The sequence below is a fragment of the Hermetia illucens genome, chromosome 3 (genome assembly GCF_905115235.1).
Source record: "Hermetia illucens chromosome 3, iHerIll2.2.curated.20191125, whole genome shotgun sequence".
Classification (NCBI taxonomy): Eukaryota; Metazoa; Arthropoda; class Insecta; order Diptera; family Stratiomyidae; genus Hermetia; species Hermetia illucens.
Window position 1 is genome coordinate 28892471 of NC_051851.1, and position 22276 is coordinate 28914746.

The 22276-nt window shown below is 43.6% G+C and overlaps 1 protein-coding gene across 1 annotated transcript in view; it reads right to left on the minus strand.

Moving 5' to 3' along the window:
- The window catches only part of LOC119652434 (FERM domain-containing protein 8), a 386591-nt gene that overhangs the window by 353066 nt on the left and 11249 nt on the right, over nt 1-22276 (minus strand). Inside the window, exon 2 of the mRNA XM_038056575.1 lies at nt 13297-13963. Coding sequence (XP_037912503.1) covers nt 13297-13577 — 281 coding nt within the window. The 5' untranslated portion in view covers nt 13578-13963. The remainder of the gene's footprint in view (nt 1-13296; nt 13964-22276) is intronic.

Genomic DNA, 22276 nt, shown 5'->3' on the forward strand with positions numbered 1-22276 from the left:
AAACGGAACCTATCCCCATACACTCACCCGCATGAACCAATCGTCCACCATCTCCAATCCAGACTTCCTTAAGTTCGCCAGGAAATCGAAAGAATTCTTGCATATGTTTAACTCAATGGTCGGTATCTTGGCATCCATTAATGGACGTTAAGATAATCGAGTTGAACATCAACTCCATCATCGGACGAGACACGAGTTCGAGCTATTCCTTGGCGAGCACAAACCCGATATAGTTCCCCTATGTGTTGAACTATAGATCGTTCCTTTCCCAATTTCAACCTCTTGCGGACTGACCGACCACAAGCCACAAGCCGTCCCCATCTCCAATAAATTCCTAGTTACATAAATTCACCCACCTCCCAATACCTTCTTTCGAATCCTAATCAATCACGATCCTCGTCGCCTGCGTTTACTGTCCCAACCAATTCCTCGACACACACGACTTTCTCCTCATCAAGTCCCGCTGCGCTTCTCAACAGCACCATCCCGGAACACATGGTCCCTGATTATCGGTGGAAACCTCAACTCCAGACACCCATCCTGGTTCGATGCGCTGTCGGACCAGGACGGAGATAAGCTCCACCGTTTCCTAACAACCCCCCCTCACACCAACAACCTAGCCCATTTCAGCCTGGCCCTTCCAACCTCCAATAGAACTCACTACCATTTCTACCTAGACCACTTCCTAATTAGCAGTAACCTAACTGTTATTCTCAACCCAAACACCTTTCCCTTCCTCGAAACAGTCCCCGACATCAGCGGCCATGATGCCATAATTCTAAACATCAAACTCCCAGACAGAGCCCTTCGGTCCACCCCAGCGCGAAATCTAGAAACACATCAGCCTGGCCCTCAAAACCACACTTCTACCTCTCCTACTCCCATCCGCCAGTACAGTTCCCAACGACACCGTTGACCAAACGGTCCGTCAATACACCGGAATAATTGAACAAGTATGTGACCAACTGATCCCATCCCGTCCGTTAAACTACCGCAACCTCATTACCCTCCCCAATGACATCCTAAGCAACATCCACTATAAAAAGACCCTCAGGCGGAGACTATTTAGAAATAGATACTCTCCGCACTCCTCCCACCTCCTTTCCGAAATCCGCGAACTGGAACTCTGGTACATACAGGGAACTCAGGAAAACCTGCCCGCGTTTAGGAAAATGTGTCCAACAAAAGGAAACCCTACTTCAAAACATCCCCCCACAGAAAAGGTGAACGTTCTCACTCACCACTTCCTGCAGGCACACCATTGCACCCGTCACTTCCGCGAACCACGTTCCGACAACGAGGTGAGCGGAAAAATCTCCCAACTCCTCTCCCAGCCTTCCTTCCTCATTCCCGAATCTACACAAAATCCCTCCACCCAAGCTCTCGCTGACCCAAGCCGACGTGAAAATATCTTCCCCATCCACTTTGTCAGTCCAGACTGTGTCAGAACGTTCATCGCCGCCTCAAAGAACAAAAAATCAGTAGGACTTGACAAAATCCCCTCCATCGTACTCAAGAAATGCGCCCCCCATCATGTCCTCCATCATCAACTATTGCCTAATCAACGATCACTTCCTAACAGATCGGAAGAGTGCTCGGATAGCTCCTATCCCAAAAAAAGACTCAAAATCTTCTGAATCCCGATAGCTACAGGACTATCTCGTTCCTCTCATTCTCCACCAAAATCTTTGATCGGATCATAAAAGCCATCAGCGACGAGCACTGCGACTGGGCCTCCGACTCCGAAAGTCAAGCTGTTTTGCTACAAGCAGCTTATCCGACCCCTCCTTATTTTCGGCATCATCTTCTGGTCCGAAAGTTCCCCCTACCTAAAACGAACGACTCCGTCCCAAAGAACGCAGAATCCTACGCCACTGTTCCAACACCCACAAAAACGAAGACCGCTCCAAATACATCTCAAACCAGATCTTCTACGGCTCCTATCAAACACCCCGCATGGACACCGTCCTAGCCCGTAATGCCCTCAAATTCCTCAACAAATGTCTATCCCATCCAAATCCGCTTATCTCCCAGGCCATGCAGATTGAGTCATCTGTTCCCTCAAATCCTCCTATGACTCCAGACCCGAAACCTCCTTTCCGACCCCGACGGTAGAGCAATTTTCTACACTGGTAACAGCTCCTCATCCCAATTTTCAAAAACCACCCATCCTCAGCGCCGCTCCTAGCTTCCTTTCCCAAACCCCTCTCGCATGCTCCCCATCCCACCACATATCCTAGTTCTTTCCCCCGCCCGCCCGTTTTTATATAAAAATTGACGAGTGGAGGTTCTTTCGACTTTTCCACCAAAATATTTTGTCTAATTTTATACAATACTTCAGTGATAAGTTATTATTATTCTGTTAAGGGAAAGTCGCACCGCGTCCTTGAAGAACTATTGTGCCCCTTTTACTGTCTATAGTGTACCTGTTGAACATAGTATCTCAAGCAGGCCTGTAACCGTTAGGAACTTTAGTATGTTCCCCGCTTCCAGATGTTTCAGCTTTGCATCTGGTATTAAGTGTTCTCCCAGATGTATCGACCTACTTTGCACAAGTGCCGGACACTGTCCCAGGACGTGCATAGAGGTTTCGTCCTCCTCCTCACAAAACCTGCAGGCAGTGTCCGTAGATATCCCTAGCTTCCCTAGGTGATAGTTCAGCCGACAATGACCAGTGAGAATTCCCACTACGATTCGGAGGTTCTTTTTGGTGAGGTTTAAGCAATCCTTTGTACGCATGGGTTCGTATCCCCCAATAAGCACCCTGGACTGCTCCATCCCTGTTAGGCCCGCCCAATATAGTTCCCTCAACTGTTTCTCTTCATTTCTTAGATTCATAGCCATGAAACCGTTTCCGATTCCACAGAAGGGTTCTGGCCCGTGTAAAGGCATCCCTGCTTCCTTCTTGGCTAGTTCATCCGCTGCCTCATTGCCTTCCAACCCAGCATGGCCTGAAACCCAAAGTATCCAGACCTTGTTGGAAGAGCCGAGTGCATTCAGTCTCTCAAGGCATTCCCATACCAGTTTAGAGTTCACCTGGTTGGACCTAAGTGCCTTGATCGCTGCTTGGCTATCGGTGAGAATAGCTATGTTCTGCCCCCTGTAGTTCCTTTGCAGAGTAAAGGAGGCACATTTGTCTATGGCGTAAATTTCCGCCTGGAATATGCTAGTGTACCTGCCCATTGGCTCAAAATACATTTTCCTTGGACCAATGACACCGGCACCCGCTCCCTCTGCTGTGAGGGATCCGTCAGTGTACCAAGTAATCAGTTGCTGGTTTAAGCCGTATGTCGCAGCCACGCTCTCCCAGTTTGCTTTGTTACTCCAACGTGTTTCAAACTTCTTATCGAAGTGAAACCTCGTTGCCATGTTGTCCCTCGGTATCAGTAATTCGGGATACCGCCTAGAAAGGATATCAATCTTCCTTCGATTTAGGCAGCTCCCCGCCTCACTCATACTACCGGCCATCCTGAATATTGATCTCCTTGTACTAGTTGAAGGAATTGTTCTAAAATTAATTGTGCAGTACGGTACGCTTATATTATTTGTCTAGTACTACGCAATCTAGTGATACGAGTCTATGTAATGAGAAGAACGTAACAATTGGTGACAGCGGTGGAATTGCGTAAAGCAGTAACGTCACAATATGTTAAGTACCTTGAAGGGTACTCTGCGGGATTTTAATGGTGTAATGACTATTGTTTCAACTAGTTCTACCTAAACTTTGAAGTTCGAAAACATTTCCATGTGATATATTGACCTGTTGTTGTTTAGTTCTTCCTAGAGCAAATGTGGCAATCATCCAATTAAAGCTTACCACGCATATCACTAAGAGAAAGGATGGTATGACTGCAATGTGGAAATTTACATCTGCAAAAAAGACCATCTTATAGAGGAAACTGGACGATCGAAAATCGATTGAAAGAAGTCGGCAACCGTGAAACAGATGACATTCTGCCGTCCACTCATAGCACTCTGCTCTCCACTCCTGTGGCGAGGTCTAAACTGAGTGGAGAGCGCTGGTGGCGTCATCTGTCCGCTCGCATTCGCAACATTCAAAATAAATTTCGAATACCGCGAATCCTGCCGCGCCACATCACGGGCCACTTAAGGCGCGAGATAGCCGCCTTAACAGCCAGTGTGGCCGAGATGCAGGCGACGCTGGCCGCTCAGCGTTCGGGCGCCAGCCTCGAGCTCACTCGCGGTCTGCCACTCGAAAAGGGTGATCGGGTAGCACTTCAGTCAGGTCAGTCCACGGACCGAGGGATTTGCTGGTACCATCGCAGATTCGGCGAGAAAGCCACTAAATGTACGATCCCTTGTAAATTCGTGCCTGCCGCAAAAAAACTAGGTCCGCGGGGGGTCCTGGCGACGGCCACCCAGAACGCAGCGTCACGTCACCTAACAATTTACGACCCTCTCAATAGGCGCAACTATCTCGTGGATACTGGTGCGAAAATTTTGGTTCTTCCCATACCCCTACACCATAAACTATTTCCATAACCTCTGAAACTAACAGCGGCAAATTCCTCCCGTATCAACACCTACGGGTATAGGCCAGTAGACATGAGTCTTGGCTTGCGTAGGACATTTTCGTGGCGTTCCATCCTGGCGGATGTCAGCTTCCCCATACTAGGCGCAGACTTCTTGTGTCACTATGGATTGCTGGTGGACTTACAAAACAAGTCTCTTATAGATTCCATGACCAACCTTAGTTCGTCGGGCCAAATGGCATCTCGCCCAGGCAATAATCTTTCCGTTCTTTTAGAAGACATTACCGACTCTCGTGCTCGGGCACTTCTCCAAAAGTTCAGCCAGATTACTATCGAGTGTAGTCTCTCCAAACCAGTGAAGCCCAATGTGCAGCACCACATTAACACTACTGGTTCCCCGATCTTCTCGAAGGTGTGTCCTCTACCATCCCAGAAACTGGCTATTGCGCGGAAAGAATTTGAACAACTCGTTCAACAGGATATCTGCAGGCCCTCAAACAGCTGTTGGTCTTCCCCACTGCATATAGTCCCTAAGCCAAACGGCGAATGGCGCCCATGTGGGGATTACAAAAGGCTAAATGCACAGACTGTTCCTGACCGATATCACCTCGCATCACGTCGCGAATTGCCGCATCTTTTCGACCTTGGACTTAACCAAGGCTTATCAAAATAAATTTCGAATGCCGCGAATCCTGCGTTTATAAGCGATTCCGTATTGCCATATGGAGTCGAAAGCCTTCTCTATGTCCAGGAGAAAGGCTATGGCCGTGAGTTGAGGCCCAGTCGCAGTGCTCGTCGCTGTTGGCTTTTATGATCCGATCGAAGATTTTGGTGGAGAATGAGAGAATCAAGATAGGTCTGTAACTATCGGGATTCGCAGGATTTTTTCGGGATAGGAACTATCCGAGCACTCTTCCGATTTGTTAGGAAGTGATCGTTGATCGCTCCTTAATAGGGATCTAAGCTTTAACAAAAAGGAGCAAGCTACCCTAAAGGACATGAAAACGAAAATCGCCCACCTAGTAAAACTCTCTAAGCAAAAAATTCAACACTAATCTAGAAGGAACTAATCAACGAACTATCTAAATATTCCAGAAACAGGAAGCTTACACTTAAGATATGAGAAGCTCTGTGTCTTTCTATCTAAACAAATTTGGGAGACTAAAACCAGAATTCGTCCTCCAATTTTTTTTTGTAGGTTGAGTGAGATTCGTCATTATGCCCTGTTATTGCTCTCGTAATGTTTAATAATGGACAGTTGAATGTGGCGCTGATATATGCATGAACACGTGAAGTACTAATTGAGGACTTGCATTAAATTCCTCACATATTTGTCTAATCCCCTTCCTCCTCCTCAAACTCAGGAAGAAATCATCCGACTAGATGTTTTCTTTGGAATTCGTAGGTTCCATATGCCCACTCAATTTCATTTCATCAGTTTGTATCTCAATCTATAAGATTCTTTTTTCATTCGAAATCTGTTCATAGCACCTCATTGCTAAAAGTTCACTATATCCATTTCGAAGGCCACATATCAAAAAGAAACGTTTCCATCTTTTTGGAAATTTTAATGTTGAAATTATATATAGAAATGCCATTGTCATATAAACCATCATGAAATGCCATTCATCTGTCTAATTTTCATACTTCGTATTTTCAAAGTTGTAGATTTTTCATATTACATTTTATTCTTACCATCGAACCATGGAATAAAATAGGGTAAGAAGACTATCGAGAATTTCAAACATCTGTTTCTCTGCATATTACAGGAGACTAGGAATGATGCAGACGTCAGTTGCACGGTATTTTAAAGGAACTGTATCTTAAATTTTGTAAGTAATATCTCTTCTATTATAGAAGATTATTCAATTTCAGTTTGAGAAGTTAAAATAGAACAGCAAAATTGGAATTCATATATTCATATTTCAGTTGATAATAATATATTCTCTTTTCCACTATCTATTAACAACAGTTGCGAACAGGCTACCGCTGCGGAGTCCCATACGGCAACCAATTTCGGTTAATAATTCGGCAATAGTTTAATGAATATTGTTTTTCAATAGATCAAGGATTCGCAGATTTTTCAAACTAATTTCAAACCTTTCAAAGTTAATTTCACACTTTTACAAACCAATTTGAAAATTTTCCATTTCAAATTCAGACTCTTTCATTCCAAAATCAGAATTTTCCATTTCAAATTCAGATTTTTTTTCAACATTTTTCTATAAAGTTTTATATTCACTTTTTACCACTGGATAAAGATGGAATTGGAATTCTTTGAAAAAATATCTAAACTGACCTTCAATTTTCTATTTTCCATGGTGGGGGGGAGGCTTATTTTCTTGTTTAATAATAATAATAATCGTTGGCGCAACAATCCATGTTGGATCAGGGCCTTGAAGTGTGTTAGAGCACTTCATTCAAGACCGTAACGGTACACTAGGAGGCAATGTGGTCAGCATTGCGCTCGATTTCTTGTTTACTTTACTATTAATTACAGCCGTCCTGCTTTATAATGATTTCTTTAACTAATGGGAATTCGACGCCTCGAGTATAAAGGTTTGGTGTTCATCTTGTGCGAAAAATTTCCTATGCACGGTTTTTAATTCGCACATAGCTAAAAATTCTAAATATTGCTAAAAATTTCCAACTCTACCGGTCATGTGAATTGGTATCGATTCGGGGAATACATTTTGAGCCCCAAATCCCCTATGTTTCACCCAACATAAAAATTAAGGCCAGTTTTGAAAACTGCTAATCATTTGATACCCCACATGGCCATATTCTGTGCAAAAAATGTACACCCTCCTTTCGCATGGGAAGCCCCCCTTAAACTCAACAGACAAGAGACAGACAGACAATTGGTGGATAAGGCATACCTATTGATGTGAAAATACGTGTTCACTAAAGAGAAGACGGAAACATTTAGAGTTGGAGCAATGTTCAAGCGAACCTAGACCTAGCCAAGAACACCAATAACGAAGGCAAAAAATGATAGGTTGAAAGACGATCGCTGCCCGACTAAAGAGGTTTCGACACCTACTGCATTGGTCCAAGAGGGACGACCACCAGAGGGACTAAGAAATTGACCCATTTAGAAGAAATTCATCAATTCTTCGATCTCCAGAAATGTCAAAGACGGGAAAAAAATAAAACGGGGAAAGCACGTTAAATACTACGGATGAAGGTGCAATCCGCGTAATCCGCCAAGACTCATAAAGAACAGAGCCCAGACCCGGATAAACTACCTTTCATGGAGTATGCAGCTAGAACAGATGAGCTGTCCGAGTTTATCAAGGACAAGCACAACATGGTATGAGCCATTGGGGTTCTCTATAATAGGTCGCAAGAGGAGAAAAGAGGTGCCAAGGAAAAACATACATTTGTCATTCCAACAATGTCACAGATGACCCAAGTGACACCGATTCATAATGTTAGCGACCTGCCGCCTAAGAAAAGAGTGCGGAAAAAGAAATCAGCAGACACCTAAGATGAAAAAAGTGCAATAGCAGCTTCAAAGAACTAAAAGTACAGAAGGTAGAAAACACTCAGCCCCAAGTACAAGGGTCAGCAATGGAAAGAAAACTCAGGGGAACGAAAATGGTAAATTGACGAAGATCATTAATAAAAGATGAAGAAGAAAGCAAAAATGCGAATTTCACCAGAGGCAGTTGTTATCTCCAGTAAGGGCAATTTGTCGTATGCGGAGATTCAAGAAAAGGTCAAGTCTAACCCCGAGCTGAAGATCTGGGCCAAAATATCAGCTGAATCCGAGACCCAGAAAGGCATCTCATATATGAGCTGGAAAAATCTAGCTTGAGCAAAATTAATGGTTTTCACACCCAAGTGAAGAACTCGCTTAAGGAGAATGTCACAGTACGGACCCAGAAGCGTAAGATTTACATACAGTGCAAAGATCGTGACGAAGTGAGGTGAAGAAATATACACTTCGTTGAAAGCACAATTTAACTTGGATGAACTAGAGGAAGAATCCATCGTAAGCTTAAGAAAAGCCCATGATAACACTTAAACGACCACAATGCAACTAACCGTGGAGGCAGCGCAGAAATAATTGAGGACCAGAAACGTTCGAATCGAATGGATTGTCTGCCGTCTGCGAAAGCAGTTTTCATTAAAGGTGTGCCTCATGTTTGGACACTTCGCGGAGCCATGGACCAACGGCATTGATCGATCCGATCGATAAAGAAAGTGTGGGCAAAAAGGACATATTGCCAAAGAGTGTAACAGGGACCTCAAATGCCTTTTGCGCGATTGAAAGGTAAGAAGAGATAATTGACATACTGCTGTAGAAAATGCCTGGAATTTAGGAAGGCGAGATTTATTCAAATAAACCTCAATCATTGCAGGGTCACCCAGGACTTACTTGAGCAGACCACTTATGAAGCTTAGATGGAAATTGCTATCATAAGTCAACCCTACAAAAACTGTGACGGTTGTGTGTAGGTCACAGGCTGTACTGATGGTGCCTGGATATGAATGTGCGGTTACCAAACTATACAATGCTCCATGAATCAGTCGGCTAGTGGCCACCCAGGACTTACTTGAGCAGACCACTTATGAAGCTTAGATGGGAATTGCTATCATAAGCAAACCCTACAAAAACTGTGACGGTTGTGTGTAGGTCACAGGCTGTGCTGGCGGTGCCTGGATATGAATGTGCGGTTACCAAACTATACAATGCTCCATGAACCAGTCGGCTAGTGGCTTCGTGTGGATGAAAATAAGCGGTGTGTACGTGTACAGCTGCTACGCCCCACCCAATCTCATATTGTCTGAATTTGAGGGTATGTTACACAACCTTGTCCTCGACGCAAGGGGGCGAAGTCCAAAGGTGATTGCCAGTAACTATAACGCTTGGGCGCTCGAGTGGGGAAGCAGGAGGCCGAAGTCTATTAGAGGTGATGCGAGCACCTTCCACAAAGAAGGTATTCTCTAATCGTAAACCTGACCTTTGTCAGTCCTGCACTGGTACGTGGTATGTAGTACGTTAGCGAAGACTACACCAACAGCGATCAACAAGCAATAAGCGTTGAATTCAGGAGTGAGCCACAACACAAGGAAAAGTCGAGGAGTGCATCAGGCTGGTCTGGAAAAGCATTGAATGAGGGAAGCTTCTTTGAAGTGTCGTTAGACCAATATATTAAGACAGGCGCCCCACAGAGAGAGCTCTCTATGTGACACAATGTATCGCCAAGGCAAGTGACGCATCCATGCTCATTCTCCAGTAGAAAAGCCAACTGATGGTCGAATAGCGAATTATTCAGCTTTCGATCAGCCTGTTACCGAGCCAGAGGAACAGCTCAGAGAGTGGTGGGTAGGAGCGATCTAGGACAAAAGGAGCATGTTTACAAGGAAGCCGGCAACCTCAAGCTTGCAATCCAGCGAAGCAAAAGGGAATACCTTAAGGAGCTCTGTACGGAAGTGGATGTAAATCTGTGTATAAGCGCCTTTAGAATTGTCATGGAGCGATTTAGAGGCCGTTCATCCACACAAATCCCGCGCCCTACTCTCTTGTTGAAAATCATCTATAAATTTTTTCCCTCAGAAAGAGAGGGGCACTGGCACATTTCAAAGACCTTTGAATGGGACGAGAATTCCTACAGTAACCACAGACGAGCTGTTAGATATCAGCAGCAAAATCGGCGACAACAAACTCCGGGTCTCGAACAGAGCTCTTAAGCTCGCCGCAAAATCCAGACCGGACATGTTGACTAAGTTGTTCGAAGCGTACATATCTGAGGGGATATTTTCTACAGGATGGAAGCGGCAGAAGCTGGTACTGCTGCCTAAGGCTAGCAAACCTTCACGTGAGCTGAAATGTTTTCTGAACACTATGAGGAAATGTTGCACGTAATCTACAATAGGTTGCCCCCGATTATTGAGACCCAAGAAGAGCTTTCAGATTGACAGTACGGGTTTCGTAAAGCAATCGCATTAACCATAGATGCCATCAAATTGGTTATTAGAATGGTAGTTCCAGTGAATATTGCGTGGTGGTAGCCCTGGACATGATAAATGCCTTCAATTCGGCCAATTGGAGCTTAATACGGAAAACCCTGGCAGCCATTGATGTTCCCACCAACCTCACTGCTATTATCGATGGCTATTTAGCAGAAAGGAGGTTTTGGTATGATTCCGATGGCGGACCCCAGGAGTACATTGTCCCTACGGGTGTCCCACAGGGCTGTGTACGAGGTCCTCTTTCGATTCCGGAGGAGGCCACGGTGGCGGGTTACGCCGCATTAGTTGGAGTCGCAAAGCATCTCGAAAATGCTAATTCACACTCACGCAAAGCAATTGGTGCTGTTAGAGTCTGGTTAGAGAGCCCCGAACTAGCACTTGCGGAGGAAAAAACGGAAGCGGTCCTCATCACAAAGTGTCGGACGCGAAATTACACCCGAATGAGAATCGGCAATCACATCATCACTTCTAAGCCTTCTTGGGAGTGACGATTGATACCTTTTAAGTTTTAAACAACGCGCGCAGTATGCTTGTGACAAACGGACCACAGTGAGTATGGCCTTGGCAAGGATAATGCCGAACGTGGGAGGACCGCGGTATATTCCATCTTCCTTAATCCAACCACTATTTGGGAAAAGGCATTCCACCTATCACACTGTGCCCATAAACTGAATGCGGTCTTTAGGAGGACAGCCTTCAGAACCGGCTTCATTCGTCATCTCGGAAATGATGCCAATTGACATGAGATGACGAGCATATACAATCTGAAGTCAGCCTCTCCTTTGTCGCAGACGAAGGATGTCGAAAGAGAGAGATCTGTAAATAGATGCCAGGAGCGTTGGGACTACTCAGGAAAGGGCCGGTGAGCACACAGGCTGATCCCTACCATCCAGCAATGGCTAGAAAGACAACATAGGGAGATTTACTATAATCTCACCCGGTTTCTGACGGGGTACATGGGATATCGCCAGTACCGCTATACTTTCAAATTTACCAATTGGCCAAATTGTCCAAACTGCAAGGAAGTCCCTAAAAACCCAGAGCACGTATTCTTCCACTGTCCGAGTTTCATGGATGAGAGCAAACATTAAGAGAAAATTATAGGGAAGTCACTGATATCCGAAAAAGTGGTGAGGAGAATGTTAGCATCGCAGGAGCATTGGGATGCGATTAACTCAATGGTCGCCTCAATCCAAGGCAAACTGCGAAAAACGGAAAAGAGGAGGAAGGCGTCGTTACGAATGTCGCGCATAGAAGATAGGAGAGATAACGTGAAGTGAGCTAACTCCACCCCGTCATGGAATACCTTATGGTGGTTTCACAAGACGGGGGGGTGGATCCGGGGGTGGTTTTAATTGGTAAAAGTCTCACACTATCCAGTCTTTTGAAAATTTCAAACTCCTTACAAAAAAAAGACAGGCGGACATCAAATTGATTTTAATAATGTTTTGTTTCACCCAAAACCTTCAATATGACTTTTCTCCAAGAAGACTATACACAAGAGGTAAAACTCGAAAGTGAGTGCAAGACAGCAAATGAGTTATTAAATTTGAGACCGAGTAGGGTCCACGGCTCTGCGACATGCGCAACATTTCATTCACCTCGCCCAGTGACAATTTCAGGAAAGGGTGCGTTTGCTGATATGCATCATTTCTTTTTTTTTCTCAAGTTTAGCACCCCGTAGCTTCACTATTATATTACAATGATATCAGCAAAATATGATATATGCTTTTTACATCAATCAACTGATACATCCTTTTACTTCTATAAAGATTCGACAGGGTAATGAGAAAATATACCAATTGTTCCCTCGAACTATTTAGTGTAAAGGAAATCCTGCTTGTTTGGAAACGGAATATGTGCCATTTGAAATTTGTATTTCGTTTCAATCGCTTCAGTAGTTGCTCCTATCACATCTCTCTGGACTCCATCCCCGTTTTGGATTCCCGAGATTCATCCCGCCGTCGCTGCAAATCGCGCGACAACCCTCAAGCAAACCTCTCCCAACCTATCATCTTAAAAATATTCGACCCTAGTTCATTTCCACAGAGGATGAATGATGCGAATTCCGACTAAGGGACAGTTATCCTTTGGTCGATTTTTTAAGTATAAACATACCCTTAGTAAATAAAATGGGCTTAAGGTCGCGCAACGCTAGTCGAATAAAGACATTACAGAGGTCTCTTTTAAGTCCTCGTTACTCCAAAAAAACCTAAAGACGGACGTAGGTGTTTCCAAGCGGTCTTATGTTCTCTGTTTCTGTTCGGCTGTCGACGAAGATGGAGATGGTTCCTGGTTCCCTGCGAGAATAATTTTGGGTATTAACTTTGCAACTGCAAGAAGGATATGTCCACCGCAGCGCTAACCTGACATGACTTTTTTCACAAGGCTTCGCAACAAATCTGCAAATACCAGAGGACCTGATTATGACATATGTATATGAAGTGTAGTTAGGATCTGTAGAATCACATCATCATGATTATCCATCACATCCACTTTATCCATATGCGCATAAACTCTAATTAATTATTTTATTAGCGATTCAATTACCAATGAAAACGGTCCATTCTAAATTAGCAAAACCATCAAACCTAACATCAATTGTCAGCTCTCATTGAATCATTACCAAAATAAGCCTATTAAGCGGTTCGTTGATCCTTTTCACGTTCTAAAAATTCAGCCTAATGAACAAAAGGACATCTGAAATGCTTTTCGCAACCAAACAAACAACCACCAATGAAATGATTGCACAGCAAATGGTTTCATGAGTATCAAAACAAAGCGAAACCCGCGAAATATCTGTTATTTTTTATCAACTTACTGATAATCCTGTGGTGTTAATTTTCGACGATGGTATTGCACCCCAATTGGCACGGGTGCTACATTGATATAATTGCCCGTGGAGCTGGAGCTGCTATTGTTGCTATTATTCAGCTGTGACTTGCTTTTCGGTACCATTTCGTTGCCAATAATTTGTTGCGATTGATTATGCGATTGGGACTGTGACTGCAAATGGGCTTGCTGCTGTTGCTGTTGTTGTTGATGATGTTGTTGTTGTGATTGTGCACTACTACTTGAAGAAGAGCTTTTATTCGGATCCATTATGCGAACATAACTTCAAACCGCGTAATATTAATTGATTTTATTAGCTATGTTACAATTATTACCATTTATTATTTTAAAAATACTCTATTTTATTCCGAATATTATTTAAATTTTACCATTTAATCTGAAATGAGACCGCCCTGTAAGACTAGCTGGAAAAACCACTATAAACTTTATTCACTTTGCTGCCGCCTTGCTCTATCTCTCGGATCATGCTCGATTAGTTCTAGAGGCGATTTATATTTACAGCGAATTCTTTTACCATTTCATAGACAAGTTCTCACATTTTCATTTTCAATTTTCACATTTTCACACACAAAAAGCACTTATTTACTATATTTATAAATTTCAGTGTCATTTATTTGAATTCTTTGAAGTTCGTACTGAAAAATGTTAGATACTATCATTAGATACAACACTCCACTAAAATCATGGGTATATATGTATATAGTATTAGAGAATTGTCGATTTCAAAGGAGTTTTCAGTACTGCACCTTATTTATCTTTTACTCAAAATGTTACTTTCAAATCAAATTAGCAATAACCATATCTAGTCAAACGGCTGTGAATAAAGGTTTCGAAGGACTCAGGACCATAATGAACTATGACGCTGGGTCGGCTATCAAAAATACAACCTACAAATCTAAGAACGAGAATAGGAAGAACAAAATTTTTTATTTGAGAGCACGATGGTTTAATTTACACAAAACAATATATCTAACTAATGGTTTTAGTGTCATATTGACAATTTTTGCGATTACACTATATTAATTATGGTTGACTTTCCACCAAACTTTCCAATATTACACGGAATATGTTATTCCAAAAGTTTACTTAGAATTCTAAATGGGATTTCCAGCAAATTTACAATTATTATTAACTGTATTTGAACAAACACCATGATAGAGGGTACTTTGAGGCCGATATATATATATACAGACATCACCATTTTCTTTTGCAAATTTCCCGGGTGGGTTACTGAGAGAATGACTGATTTATATGACCGTTTCCAATCCTTCCTCCACTCCCTTAGCTACTGATATTAAAACTAAACCCTACCTCGGAAGGTACCAATTCAAATGTTTCCTTCGTTACCTCATATAACCACATTCAAAGAAAAAACCCTCCCTTCAACTCCCAAACTCAACTTACAACAATGTCATTCCCCACATACATGCTTCTAACCTTCATACCAGTAGATGTGACCACTTGTGCGGTGCAGGTGCGACCGACAGACAGATTAGCGGAAAGATAGCCCTGCGAAGACTTTCAAATTCTTTCATAGGTTGCGTCCTTTCTTGCGGATGAAGAAATACTCGGCAGATTATATAATCATACAGATATATAAAGGAGTGCGTATTTATGCAAAAATGCCAATAGAAAGAACACTCAGAATTCAAAACCAGCATAGAAGAAAAGAAGAGTAAGAGACTTTTGACGCAGAGACCTAGAACCCAGGGCCGGCCACGTCTGGAAATGATCGGCGGCTTCCGCTCGTCTATATTCCACAACCACAGAGCCTCGGTAGTGGGAATGATGACGAAACCAGTCCTCTAATGATAAAAATAAGAAAAATTCATGCTAAACGGGCTCTGTGAATTTGCTGACCCGAAACACAATATAATCAGCTACATTAAAGACACGATACGGGCTCTTTAAGGATCCTGTCGAAAGCTAATTGGGAGTAGGCTACCTTTACAGGACTCGCGCAATTACTGTTGAAAGCCATTAAATAAATGAACACCATGGGGTACTAAAAAGAGCAGCCTACCCGAACGAGCTTAATATTTACATCCGATGGGGAAAAATGGAACTTCCCCTTCGGAGAAAAGTGACGCGAAACAATCGACTCCTAAAATATGGTGCACAAGAGGCGGCAGATAAAACACCCATGAGATGCTACACACGTTTACAAAAAAGGTACACTTTCCTATGCGAATATTCTAGGGAAAATTAAACTCGATTTCCAATCACGATATATAGGGGTTGCTATCATTAAAATAAGGAAGGTACAAAAGGGCATAATCTAACCTACTAACTCGACTTAATCATACATTGCACTCCTAAAGCCGAGGTGGAGATATTTTAGGAGAGGAGGCAACTACGATGTGCTATACCCATGAGGCAGTACTCGAGTGTAGAGATCCAGATAAGTCCACGGCCAAAGATGACCTTGATGACAGGAATTAAAATACTCTTCATAAAATAGGAGGAAGGGGAGAAGGGAGGGGATACAACCCCAAGAGTTCTCTTGGAAGTCCGAAATAAAGAGATTTCAACAAAATTAGATCAAATATACGATTCTGTAAGAGGTCGCATATTTTCCGGCCGGATTCGATCTCTCTTCTCTACAACCCTACAGACGAGCTATCGTAGATGCCTAGAGGATAACTAGGTCTGGGCTACAGATAAAACCTTTGAGGCTGAAATTTAGCTGTGCTTCCCGGAGTACCCCAATTGAGGAGTATGAGTTAATGTTACAGAAACAGTTTAGAAGCTTAGAAGCCGAACATCACTTATTATTATTATTATTCCTCGAAATGTGGATAAATGCTACATACACAGAAGTGGGCCTTTCGCAAAAGACGAGCGACCTTAACAATAGGCAACATTCTTTATAGGATTATGTTGGAATACTAGTCTACATTCTACATTCTACTCCTTGCAGAGGTTAAACGAAAAAATAAGTGGTCTCACGAAAGAGAATGGGACAAAACTAGAAGAAAAGAAGACCATTTATAACAACATTTTTAAGGACTTTTTGTCATCTTGAAGGGAGCAAGTGATTCCCGAAATGTTGTATATATAGTTAAAAATAATTTTTGCCGAAAATGGAAATTTCTTTTATCGATTTGCATACGAAGTTCGTATTAAAAGCATAAACCGGAAATCCTTGGCGGTACTATAAACGCATTTTTCAACTGACACAAGAGCGACATTCTTCCCTTGAATGAAAATATACCTTGGTAAAACTCAACAATGGAACGGGAAAGATGACAGACAGACATTGATTACATTTACGAAATAATTCAATGCTTTCTAAATAGCAAAAGAAAGCGATTTCAGTGAATTCCATTCCAAGGGGCCTAACTCCACCATGAAAGATCAAAAATAGCAAAGGAGAAAAATGCCTGCCAGCCCCATCAAACCGTAAGTTGAAAGTACTGACCTGCGCCTCCCACAGCGATCAACTAACAAAGTTATGAAAAAACTTTAAAGGATAAGGAAGAAGAGGAGAAGTCTTTCTATATCCAAGGCGTATAGAACTTCTGCTCATTTTTGTTTTCTTTTTGTTAAGCATAGAATATTCACCTAACCCCTCACTTTACTATTTTTTACCTTCAGGTGCAGAGACAGCCGAACATCCAGAATTTCATGCACAGCTCGAGGTAAGACGAAGTTCCAACCTACCGAGCTGCAGGGTAGGAGAGCTGCTTTCTTTCGGGAATGCTACAGGCTGGCTCTGAAGATCCGAGCCGGCTGGACTCTACCTCCCTGCTCCCATAACAACAGTTACGGTCTTAGGAGTTTGTGGCATCAAAAAAGCCCACCAAAGCGCTAATTGGGCTCCTCGGAGCGGCCACTGATACCTACCTGCCTACCCTCCAACCTACCCAACCATAACCATAACTATCTTCGAAGACCAGTGCGAACTGGTTGGCTAATTAGTCCGACGTCCTTCCTTTTCAGTACTTTAAAGAAGTTGGTTGACAAACACGAGCTTAAACACACTTAAATAATGAGACCACAGACCGAACCGAACAAAACCAATCCCCTAGCCAACACCAGAAAGAGAAAACTAGACAAGTTCAGGCTCTCACCTATCTTTGGAAAAGGTCTTCAGCCATCAAATGGGTCAAGCATCTAGGAACATGAAAAGTAAAAAAACCCCGACCTTGGAAATTTTGCACCCTTAGGACTTATAACAGCGACGCTTCCAGCTTCAACTAAATTACATGGAAGCATCTGGGGCACAGTAATATCAACTTTAAAATCTATGATGGCCGGTTCCCCCGGGGCTACAGGGTGGAATCCTTGAAAATCCAGAGTGGAGACAACTCAGAGAGATACAGCCATCTAAGAAACTAGATGTAAAAGATAGGACAGAAGTATGGATATATGGAATGAATCTGGAACACGGTAATAGGTGCCACTAGGTCGATATGCCACAAAAAAATCGACGAAATAGCAGGAATGGAGGAGGAGCTGAATGCATTTGGGCGCAATATAAAAGGGCGTTGTTCACCGCAACAATCAGTGAAACAGGCAGCGAAGGCTGAAGTGCCCGATGTGACACCAGGAAACCCAAATAAAGAAGAAGTCTTACCAAGTGCGGGAACAGAAACTCCAATACCCTGTAGTGTCCCTGTTCCGAAAAAAGCCCAGTCAGAATCGCTAGTGCTGAGCAGGTGGATTCGAACACGAACCGAGTAGAAGTTTAGTCGCCCGTCCTAGCAAGAGCCGAAAAGGAAAAGCTCATCAGGAAATGCGCGGCAGTGGTGAACCAAATGCTGTCGGCAACGTTCCTTAAGAGGCGTCAAAAACAGGTTGATGGAACTAGAGGAACTACTGGACTGCGTCTCCTTCTATATGCGAATGTGGAAACTGCACCGTGGAGCCTCACTTCCCGCTGAGAACACTGCTAGCGCCAAGCGGACCGCAGATAGCCCACTGCAAAGCGAACTGGGGAAAAAGCGGAAAGAAGTACCTGATGGAGACTTTATCAAATAGTTTCCAGGGCCCAAAAAAAAAGGCGAAGAGGGATAAAAGGAAACAGCTGCTACTACGTCGCCAGAGACTTTTGCCCAAAGACAAGAAGGCTACAAACCGAAAGTTGCGTTCTCTGCAGGGATCGTGGTGCGTTTAGTGAGAATGACACACACACTGCGGGCTTGGGACAGTCTCCAATCTTTAGGACGGAACTGGAAAGGGCTAGGACACGAAAGACATGATCCGCATTTGACAAATTAACATTCACGGAGGTAAAGGGTGATCAAGTGCTAAACAGCGAGCAATACCGGAACAGGGATCCGGCTTCATGGCATCTTGACTTATCGGGTACGGGTTCGTGACGACGATCGACTTCGTGTCCTTGGCCAAGGCCGAAGGAATGGATTCGGTGTTTAGGGACAACGTTTTTAGTGTTTACCAGATATGGAATGAGTTCCAGGCCAACGTTTCGGCGTCCAGGCTGTGAAAAAAGAATCCCTGACATCACTTTTGCGTCGGAATCTCTGGCAACATCGGTGGACGGGTGGAGAGTCCTAGCAGGCTACTCGGCAAGTGACCACCAGTACATCGCGTTCGAAGTGGTTGACGCTACATGCCGGCGTGCAACAACCAGGCGCTCCCCCTACCTGTGGAATGTCGCGTGAGTAAACATCGGGAAGGCAAAGCCGCACCGGAAGGCACTTCAGGGGGTGGTAGTGTTGCACCTGACACTGTCATAAACTCAGTGATGAACCCCCGGAGGCGCCCCTCCCGTGACAAGCCTACTATGTGCTGTTGGACGGTAGAAATTGCCGACCTACGGAGAGAGTGTCATAAGCTCCGCCTTTTCGCGCAACGTTTACACGTCAACTAGGAAGCCTACGCCATAAAAACAGAGGCACGATAAATAAAAGCAAACCTGGCGGCTGGCAGAACCTGGTCAACGAGGTCGATGACGACCCGTGAGGGCTTGGCTATAAGCTTGTCAATGGAGCTTTCCGGAAGCCTTGCATACTACTTGATCAGATGGACCGCATTTTACGGACATTATCCCCCAGACATCCTGTACGGATTGATGGCAATAGCGCGAAAAGCGTCCAAGTTTCACAAAGTGAGAGAGTTCAAAGAAACCGGGAGGCCCGCAGCTGCCGTCTGGATACCAAGCGCTCTGTATGCTTAGCACGGCCGGGAAAGTGTTTGAAAAGTTCATCAGGAGTCTGAAGTGATCGACGCTACTGGGAACTTATCCCCAAGGGAGTTCGGGTTCCGAACCCAGAGATCCTCAGTGGATGCTATTATGGAGGTCTTGGATGCGGTTCATTAAGCCCAGGCACACAGCCCCCGATTTCGACGGATAGTGCTGCTCATAAAGCTTGATGTCATAAATGCCTTCAATTCGGTAAGATGGACAGATATATATAGACAGATAAACAGAAAGCCACGTTAGAAAACTCATTCCACGTGCCAAGCTGTCTCTTGCGAATATTGAGGGATTATCTGAAAGACCGCTCCCTGCTGTATAACACGCTAGGGAGCCAGTGGAGGATGGAAATCACGTCGGGATGGATCCATCTTAGGGCCGGATCTCTGGAACGATAGTGAGACTCGATATGCCCGAAGAGTCGCACCTGGTCGGTTATACAGGCCACGTTGATTCATTTGTTGCCGGACGCACAGTAGAATAGGCGCAAAGAAGGCTTGACTTATTAATGAGACGGGTAAGCGGATAACTGCTCATGCTTTTAGAATTGCGCTGGAAAAAACCGAAGTAGTCATCTTGACAACCCTTGACCCTGCGTCCCAAATCGATCGGCGGGTTGACTATAGAGTCAAAACCAGCGGTTAAATAGCTTGGTTTAATGCTCAACTCGAAAATGAACTTCTCCGAGCAAATCAAAGCAGTAGCGGACAGGGCTGCAGCTGAAGTCTCGGCCTTGAATCAGCTAATGGCGAATGTTGGGGGCCCTATATCTACTAGGAGACGCATTTTTATGGGACCAACGCAATCGGTTCTGCTGTATGGCGCGGACAAGACAAGACAAGAAGATTTCTCATAAGCACCTTGCGAAAGTGCAGAGATGGTAAGCTTTGCGAGTGGCCTCTGCTTATCGCACTGTCTCAGACCCGGCCATGATGGCGATCGCCGAAGTGATCCCCATTGCCCTCGTTGCAAAGGAGCGTTAAACTATCTACAGTCCCCAAGGCGAAAACTTAAGAGAGGGGGTTGCCCGTGATGAACATCAACGCACCCTTACCGTCTGGCAACTCTTTTGGCAAAATGAGCCAAGAGGCAGATTATTGTGAAGAAGATTGAACTCGACCGGATTGCAAGGGATTCCCTGAACTAACAACTCTCTTCCTCCCTTCCCCTCCCGTTGGTGAAAAGGATTCCCTAATCTGAAGGCTCTCAAAGCCAGGAGAACAGAAGGGCTAGCCAGAAGTAATGCGTCGAACGATTCTAGGCTAGTTCTCTGACGTCAGGTAGATGTTTAGTTGGTAGTCCGACAGCGTACTGTTGCGGGAGTCAAACACTCTGTGCGTAAACGCATTCAAAAAAGATATCCGAAACCTTCAGGGAAATTTCAGAAGAGTCCCGCGCTGTCTGTATGAGAAAAAAATTAAACTACCTGAAAAAGATACAGAATACCGAAGAGAAGCATTGCGGCAGTCACAGAGAAAGTGCAACATGATTCACATTTGTTCCCCTTATTGAACAGCGGATTCGGTGACGAAAGTATCTGTACCAATTCAAATTAGATATTTCTCTCTTTTGTCGTGAATGTGGTGTGTTCCCTGAGTAGGCAGAGCACTTCACGTTCTACTGTCTTCAAATTTTGCTCAGAGAGGAGAAGCATGGACGACTATCTAAATCTCAGCCTAAGCCCACAAAACGGAAAGTACTGAAGTCAGATGAAAAGTGCTGCGTAATAAGGAAACTTAAAGCGCAGTCCTCCTCGCAAAGTAATGCTCTGCGACGGTTCCGGGGTGAAGAAAAAATGCGAATGTGAAGTCTAAAACGTCTATTCCCTGAGGAATAGGAAGCAATATTATTTACCAGAGAAGAAGCAAGTTTCTCCATTTTAATAAACCATTGTGATACCAAACACATGAGCAAAGTGTTCCTAACAAAAATTCCTATAACTTTTGCAGACTCTCATTTTTGCAAAATTTATCGTGGTACATATCATAATGTCAATATTGAAACCCTAAATATAACTTTAACGTACATCTTCCACTTTTCGCAACTACGTTACGTGAAACTTTTCATACACAAAATAAATTGAAAATTTTATCCGTTTCAAAAAACTTTCTCTAGGTTTCCATCTTATGAGCTTGTGTTGTTGTTCCGTTACCAATGGTGTTTGCATATTTTGTATACGTCAAAGATACATATATTCATGGATATTTGTTCAAACCTGTGTATGGGGACCAGGTACATTATTCTGCGAACAGCAACTGAAGCATGTGCCAACTCTTCCTTGAAATGACACTTTAATAACTTTCTGTCATTCGATTGTACTTCCTGGAAGAAGAAATATCGTAGATGATGACGCTGTTTCCACCTGCTCCTATGATATTGTTACTTCAGACCTCCTGCTCTCTATGAAATACCAGTAAATTTTTTTAGATAGTTCAAGTTCGGTCATTGAACAGGGAAGGAATTGAATTTCTTCAATATAATATTCAAAGTAGTACATGTGCTGGTTTTTAAGAGAAGGGGAGACATGTGCCGGAAATAAAGACATTCCTGAGGAGCTTGTGCATCGACAGACTGGGCAATGAAAGGGTACAAATATCCTAGGGATGCCTGTGCATGGAATTTCTTCCAAAGGCTAGGGAATTTCATATTGAAAAAGCTATTTTGAGATGTGAAGGACCATTTATTAGATACAAGTATGCTGTCAGGAAACGCTGACTTAATATAAAATATTACAGTAAAAGATTGAGTCCTGGAGTGAAATACTCCTATGTGCGCCAATTTGAAA